The sequence below is a fragment of the Temnothorax americanus genome, unplaced genomic scaffold (genome assembly GCF_048541705.1).
Source record: "Temnothorax americanus isolate GAGA-0224 unplaced genomic scaffold, ASM4854170v1 Scaffold171, whole genome shotgun sequence".
NCBI classification, from domain to species: Eukaryota; Metazoa; Arthropoda; class Insecta; order Hymenoptera; family Formicidae; genus Temnothorax; species Temnothorax americanus.
The window spans coordinates 121,695-130,014 of NW_027509309.1; the positions used below are offsets into that span (position 1 = coordinate 121,695).

At 44.3% G+C, this 8,320-nt stretch overlaps 1 protein-coding gene across 1 annotated transcript; it reads right to left on the bottom strand.

The window, feature by feature from the left end:
* Window positions 1–3,052: 3,052 nt before the first annotated feature.
* Window positions 3,053–7,682, bottom strand: LOC143895987 (uncharacterized). Its single transcript, XM_077403533.1, has 2 exons — window positions 6,876–7,682; window positions 3,053–5,690 (listed from the first exon to the last, which is right to left on the bottom strand). Exon 2 carries the CDS (start codon window positions 5,614–5,616, stop codon window positions 5,302–5,304), a length of 315 nt encoding a protein of 104 aa, XP_077259659.1. The 5' UTR covers window positions 5,617–5,690; window positions 6,876–7,682; the 3' UTR covers window positions 3,053–5,301.
* Window positions 7,683–8,320: the final 638 nt, after the last annotated feature.

The following is an 8,320-nucleotide window of genomic DNA, read 5'->3' on the forward strand; positions in this document are numbered from 1 at the left end:
CTTCTGTACGTTCGCCTCTTTTTCCTTATTAACGCGCACGCTCCTCCCTGTTGCCGCGAATGTCCGTTTTCACTATTGCTATCTCTCTCTTGAGCGATTCTTTTGTCACCATCACTTTTTCAATCCCATGGAATTTTGCCAGAAAATCGGTCATCGCGACTCTGAGTCCGCTCATGACGCTGTTTATCTGATCTACGTCGTTTCTCAAAGAATTCGTCTTGTCCGTCGTTTCTTTGATGGCTTTCTGCGCGCCGAGTATCTACTCCGCCTGCGTGGATTTAGATTTTTCCAAGTTCTGTATCTGTTTTTCAATCTCCTTGGACTTGGCCAGAAACTCGTTCATCGTGATTCTGAGTCCGCTCATGACGTTGTTTATCTTACTTTTATCGAAAAGGAAAAAAACGGCTATGGGAGTCAGACGCGGTTATCCGTGCGTAAGGAATCAACAGTGATTCAAGTAAACATTATATTTAATAAAGCTCATACGTTTCGGCTCGGGATTGAGCCATCTTCAGTGAAGTACAAAAAACCATTTACTCTTATTCACCAAGGCCGGTACAGCGAGTCTCAGAATTTACAGATCCGATACTTTGGCAAACGAATTCCTGTCTGTAACGACATAACATTGGTAAAGGCCAAGATCGCCGTAAATAAAGTAACAGATGTTATAGAGACTCACCCGAAAGCCAAAGAGAAGGAGAGTATTACAAGCCATAGGGAGGAAATATAAATTAATCGCAATAAAACGAGTTCAATATCAGAAGCGAAGTCAACGTGTTTATCAGGACGACGGTTTATAAATTTCTAACGTATAAAAATTATGAAGAGTCATGATACACATTTACCAACCGTGGCAAAATAAACAGTGAGAAAAATGAAGGATAGACAGTATAAACATAGGGACATGTAAAGTCACTGAAAGAAAGGCGCATTACCAATGAGCATGATTTACAATTTTTCAAGAACAGAAGCATAAGCATGATGAAGGAAATCAGTGTCAGTTTGCAAATTGATACTATTTTTTTGCAGTCTGATATGAGTCATTTCCGACACCGTAGTGTACAGAATCTCGTGCAAGGATTGTGACGCCTCATATGTGGGACAAACTAAGAGACAATTAAAAACTCGGATCTCGGAACACAGAAATCACATTCGTTGAAATACTACAACATTATCAGTTATTACGGAGCACAGAATTAATTTTGACCATGAATTTGATTGGGAGAACGTCGAGATTCTTGACAGAGAGAGATTTGCTTTAAAAAGATCGGTGTCGGAAATCGGTGTCGGAGCCCCCGCGACCGTTGTATGGGCTGCTATGAAAGCAAAAACGAAAATGCGTATGCGAAACGCGGGCGCCTCCTACCTTTTCTACCGATATTAGGGGTGCTCGGATCCCGGAGCGGTTGGCATGGCCAAGGCGGTAAACGACAACAAAACCGCTCAACGTCAGCTCGAGAAACTGCAACGTCACAATTGCGCGTTGGAGGGTCGCGGACTATATCTCGCGCCGTACAAACGCGGTAACGGCGTGACAAGCAGAAAAAAAATAAAAACGAGTAAAAAAATTCGCCGAAAAAGACACTGATGACGACAACAACGACGACGCTCGATTTGTCGCCGTTCGATGTCACAACAAACGAGCAATTGAATCGGTCTGCGCGCCTTTCGCGCATACTTTTCTTTAGGGGCGTGTTTATGCGCGACGCGTTGCCGACGAAGGTGCGTCGCGACAAGAGCGGAATCGTAAATCTCGACGACGTGGAGGGCTCAGGTACGCACTGGGTCGCCTATGCGAAGAGGGGGAACAACGCGATCTACTTCGACAGTTTTGAAGATCTTCGACTTCCGAGGGAACTCGAACGATATCTTGGGAGTGAATATCGTGTACAACCGTCGTTCGTATCAGACGTTTGATCAGAGCATCTGCGGCCAATTGTGTCTACGGTTCCTCCGAGAGGTCGACTGGAAACGTTTCTGATAATGAGAGGAAGGAGAGAAACAATTTCACTACGTCGCTAACTCTCTCGCTAACCGGAAGAAGCAGCGTCCTCTCAACCAACTACTTTCTCGCTCTGGATCTGAGCGGCGGCGAATACGAGATAGGTTGTGACCAGAACAACGTTTGTTAATTTTAAAATTATATTATTAGCCACTTACTACTTGGGCTGTAAATACGGTCGCCACTGTATTTTCCGGGATTGGTAATTCTTCAGTTTAGCTACAGCAGCACAAAAAACGATGAACTTAGGTTCATTCGCGCGTTTTTGCACGAAACGAAAGAATCTGGCAGAAAAAAGTGTCGCTCTGCCCCGCGACGCGAGATATTAATCGTTAAAGTTGACAGAAATCAGGTTATGATTCCTGTCATACCGACGACATGTAGGAACACTAAACGTGCCCTGCGGCCACATGCGCATGCTCAGTGGTCGCACGCGCATGTAAAACTGCGCCAATTTTAAATGAATCAATCGTGCAGAATAACCAAGCATCTCGATTCAAGCAGTTAGGTCTCACGCTGAGAGTTTCTTTAGTTTAATTATGCGTGGGAAGCATGCATGTGCTTTATAATTTCGCCGAAGGCTCCCCCTTGCACCCCCCCCCGTGTGTGTGTGTGTGTGTGCTTCCCCCGCATAATTAAATTAAAGAAACTCCAAGCGTGAGACCTAATTGCTTGAATCGAGATGCTTGGTTATTCTGCACGATTTATCTGTTTAATGATTTTCGTTAAAGCAGGGCACACACACACGTGTGTATGTCCTGCTTTATAGAAGTTGTGATTTTCGTTAAATTTTCGTTTTTTGTGCTGCTGTAGCTAAACTGAAGAATTACCCCGGGATTTATACAGAAACCCTGTTGCTATGCGGTGCCCTGTCCTTCCTTCCAGCGTAATGGCCGCCGATGTCCACGACGCGGACGTGTTCAAGGCCGACCGGCAACGCCCTTGTTAAGCGCACGTGTGACACGGATAATCGGAGAGGATGTTCACTAAGGTCGCTAGTAATGAGTCTTTGTTTATTATAAACAAATAATAATTTAATAATTTCACAGTTACAGTATCTCGGTACACGAACGGACAGGTTCTCTCGCACGCCGCACTGCGTCGATTGTTAACGAACACTGAATAACCGTCGCTTCGAGCTATCTCGGTTAATAACCGTTAACGCGTGGTTAATTGTCGCGTAATTATCGTATATTGCCACGGGATAAGCATACGGGATCGAGTATTGTTGCGCGACTCTCGAAAAATGTACGCGTCTCGAAATCTTCCGTTGAACTTTCCTGCGCTATTTTTGCTGATACACGCATTACTCGCACTTATCGTAGGCGGTCACAGGATAAGTACACCGTATCGAGTTATATTGCGCGACCGTTGAAACGTGTACGCGCCTCGAAATCTCCCGGCGGACTGTCCTGATTACTCGCACTTATCGTAGGCGGTCACGGGATAAGAACACCGTATCGAGTTTTGTAGCGCGACTCTCGAAAGATGTACGCGCCTCGATGTATTCCGGCGGACTGTCCTGATTACACGCACTTATCGTAGGCGGTTACGGGATAAGTACCCGCTATCGAGTATTATTGCGCGACTCTCGAAAGATGTACGCGCCTCGAAGTTCCCCGGCGGACTGTCATGGAGGAACGGTTCTCATGCCCCCACTTTGATACTAGCGCAGGCACATTGCCTTACTTTTATGAACGAAATGATGCAATCTCGCGCGCACTCCCTTACAACCAATCGCGTCGCTTGATGACGAGCGACACGATCCCATCGTTGCTTATCTTATTGGCTGAGCCGATCTAATTGGCTCAGCTCAGAATTAAACTGAGATACTGCGTTGACGTTGCAACAGCGGACACGGGCTCTCGCTTCGAATGCGGCAACCAATGCCAGCCGTCGCAATCTGCACCATGTGCAAATTTGCGGCAAGTCACTCGGAACGTTTTCCGAGTGACCGAAAATGGTCTCTGTGACGTTCCCTTATCTAACCAGGTAAGTAGCATATTACTAGAATCAAATCTTATTAATTCTCCTTTTCTTTCAGGTACCGGGTCTTCGCGGGATCGTCTCGCCCAATCAATGGACTGGTTCGTGTCGTCGGTAAGTATCCGAACGGTAAGTATATAAAATGAATAATAATGCATAATATTGCATATAATACGATTAATCGTACTTGACTCGACAGGGAATAAATGAAATAAATCGTAAATGAAGTTATACAATGCAATTACGCGCTTCACGACATTCTCTCGCTTCGCGGAGCTACGCTCGCTTCCTATTGGCCGATCCGTTGCGCTTATCGGAATAAAATGCGCCTCGCGCTTTCATCGGCTCTTGGCCTTGCAAAATCATAAATCAATCTGAAACTTTGTAAAATTATGTCGAATTGGCAGGAATCGCTCCTATTGGCTATCGCTGTGTCGAGAATATTGAACACTAATAAATCTAACGCAATTATCGCTATTCTTAATAAAACGGGCTGGGATAAGTCCCATTGGTCCTCGTTATTCGGCATTATGCCTTTACTGTTACATTAATAATAAAACAGAAATGAACATAAAATATTAATTATGGGCTCGATTGGCCCTCGCTCGTGCTCTCGGCATTCGCTATCGCAAATCATGCGTGGAAAGGCTTAAAAGTCCTCGGGAATCACTCTGGGATCAAATTCGAGGCTCAATAGTAGGATGTATAAAGTGTAAAGAGTGAAAATCATGCTGACGGTTTGTACGTCTGGAAAGTTAATGATAATTGGTAGCAATATAATAAGGGTAACCACTAGGTATTCCTTGAGCTTCATCTTTGCAACTTTGAATCTTTTTTACGCCTGGTAATACGGAACGGCTTTGTTCACGCTGGAATACACTAGCAGTAGTATGCAAACTGTTGAAATAGCAAACAAAGAAAATATGAATGCAAGAACTATAATTCTATACTTGTCTGTGTCCATAATGGAACGTTGGCCTGTGATTGGCTCTTTTGCAAAACGTACTTTCGTACTTCTGATAATGAATCTTTATTGACTCTAATGTTGAAATTAATTGAAGTGGGTATTTTAGGATTGAATAAGGATATCAGGTGTGATTTATATGTATTTTTTATAAATATCGCTCCTTATTGGAGTAGTTATGAGAAACATGCACAATTGAGTAAAATAAAATAAAATAAAATAATACGCCTATTCTGTCCTTTACGCGGACTCTAATAACTTTGTTCCCTCGCACGGGTTGTGCTCTACATTGCACATGCACTTGATGTTAATAATATAAAGTTAATAATATATCGCGCACGGAGTCCCTCTATTGGTCCGGCGCCGCTGCTTGGCTCATCATGCCTAAATCTGTGTTGTCGTCCCCTGTGCTCCTCGGTTGGCCGGTTATGACTGAAATTACCTCGCCGTGTCCAGCGGGCTGTTTCTCCACCTCGCCGTGTCCAGCGGGCTGATTCTCGATTGGCTGACCTCTCTCAAGGCGAATTGTTTCGGAAATGATCTCTTCTATTGGCGAGAGGATCTGCGTGCTCGCAACACTCTCGAAACTGCAGTCATCTGCCCCTTCGACGTTTTCTATGTCGGGATTGGTCGGTTCCCCCGGCTTGTTGTACGGCTCCGCCATGCCCTGCGCTGAGTCGGTCGTCTGGGCTGCCCCGGTTGGCTGGTGTGCTCCGCCGCTTCGCTCGGAGGTCGACGCTGAAATAGATGGTACAGCCATCGGTTTCAAGGTCTCGCAAAATTCGGGACGTACAACATGATACCGAACATTGACTCGACGAACAATAGATTTTACTTTGACATCGACGACGTGAACGCTATTCCAGAAGGATTGTACGAACTGGACGCTATAGGTAGATATTTGAGAACAGCTAACCTCCGCAAGAAACGTACGATTTCTTCGTACGGTAGCGAGAAAAAGAAAAAAGACGATTACATATACGTGGACGATAACAATAACGATCACGAGAAAAGCGAACGCTCGATAATTTTGCGCGCTAACAAGAACACCATGAGAAGCGAGATCAAGTGCGCCTATAGTGTTGACTTCACCAAACTGAACAACATTGGCTCTTTGTTAGGTTTCTCAACACGTCGCGTACTCAAGCCGAATAAATGGCAGGCGTCCGACGAACCGGTAAATATTATGCGCGTGAATATCATTTGCGTGGAATGTAACGTCACCGTAGGAGCCTATAGCAACGGAAAGCCGGCACACATAATACACAAATTTGCGCCAAACATTCCACCGGGATGTAAACTGTCGGAGACTCCGACGCAGATCATTTACCTTTCGGTCATCGCGCGGAGTATCACCGATATAACGTTGCGCGTCGTGGATCAAATTGGACGATTGATCGACTTTCTCGAGGAGATAACGGTTCGACTACACGTGCGGCGCAAAGAATAAAATAAAAAATTTTTAAAAAATCGGGGACGGATATGTGCGTGCGCGAAAGATGCTTGTTTTGAACGAGTCGTTCGCGAAAGCCACATCCTCTATTGCACCGCGTTATTGTTCAACGCTCCGACAACGAAAGGAACGCATAGACTGATTGTGAGAGAGAGAAGAAGAAGAAAAACGGACTGAGCGCTGCGAACGTCAATTTTCTACGATCTCTGGGATTCGTCGTGATGAGCGATCATGGCTGACATCCTGAATATCGGAGGTGAGCCGATCTTCGACAATCAAATCGTCAAGATCGAGACACACTTATAATCCATATGCAAGTACCACGTTCGGGTGTAACCGGACGCGGCTAAGTGACGGCTCGGATTTGCGAAATATGTTGATCTACTGTCCGATCGCCATTCGGTTTCACCTCTAATATACCGAGAAGGTAAGTTCTATGTATCTCGTTAGACTACGATATCAGTATTAACCATTTTTGTGTTTCAGGTTCCTGCCTTCGATAGATCGCCGATGGACAACGATGGACCCCAACGATATGACCCTGGATCGCCGCTGGACAACAATGGACCAACAACGCTGGATATGGATCGCCGCCGATGGACCACGGTTCGCCGATATCAAAGGACCAGGTAAGTATTCACTGACTGAAACTTTTGATTAATTATAAACTATTTGTAAGGGGAGGAAGCCACTCGTTAAAATGTATTATATTAGTCAGGATTTATTACTGAATACAGAATCGTGAAAACGAGAGAGACTGGCTCTTTCGGTGGTCGTTGCAGGACTGAGCCTGTTTTCCCGTTGCCGGGACGCGCTGCTTTTTAACAAAATAACGTCGAACATAAAACTAACGCTCTTGTCGCGAAGCGGGCACGAAAATATTTACGCGACCGAAGGACGATCGAGTTGCTATGCCGCATTATACTATAGTTCCTACAGTTTCGGCAATCCTGACTCAGAATCGTCCTCGATTTATTCATTGAAAGGATAACGCATACAACAATAATTATTAAACATAGTGTGACGTCTTACAAGCCATTTATCCCTAATGGTCTACTTAACATAGGGTCGCATGTTTTTGGCTTCCCAAACGCCTTGATACTTTTTTTGGGTGTTTTAAAATCCTGAGATATCGGAAACTAAGTATCGGTCATTTCGCAATTCTTTCGCAACAACATATGGCCCTTTGTATTGAGGAACGAGCTTCTTAGAAGTACCGGCAGTACTATCAAAATTACGCAGTAATACATATTCGCCCTCTTTATATACAGTCGGTTTCTTGTGTTTTTTATCAAAGTATTTATTATTATATTCCTGAGAAGACGCTATCTTTTCGGAAGACCTTGCTCTAATATCTATTAGATCTCTATCTTTAACATTTACGCTCGAATTCAAGTATTCCTTGATCAGGTCATCTACTGTGCCACGTTGGTCGATTCCAAAAAGCAATTGGCTGGGTGTTTCATTTGTACTTTTGCTTATCGTGTTGTTTAAAGCGTGTTCAATCTGCGGTAACACGTTATACCAAAGTTGATCTTCCTCTTTATTTACAAGCTTGCCCAACATAGGAATCACTACGCGATTAATTCGTTCCACCTGACCATTGCTTTGAGGGAAACCAGTGGCTATCAATATATGCTTAATAACGTGCTTATCAACAAAACTCTTAAACTCTTGCGAAGTGAAACAAGAGCCCCTATCGGAGACAATAACTCGAGGCTTACTATAGTTGCTAAAATAATCGGATAGTGCTTTAATAGCTTCTTTACTTGCGGTGGTCTTTGTGGCGTACAACTTGACGTATTTTGTAAACGCATCTACAACTAGGAAAATATACTTTTTTGTCGCCCACCGTTTATCGATGGGTCCCAAGTGGTCAATGTGCAATACGTCCAAGGGAGTGTTTCCTTTTGGT

Excerpts from the sequence above, each read along its gene's own strand:
- LOC143895987 (XM_077403533.1), bottom strand. The coding sequence starts at position 5,616 with ATGGCGGAGCCGTACAACAAGCCGGGGGAACCGACCAATCCCGACATA.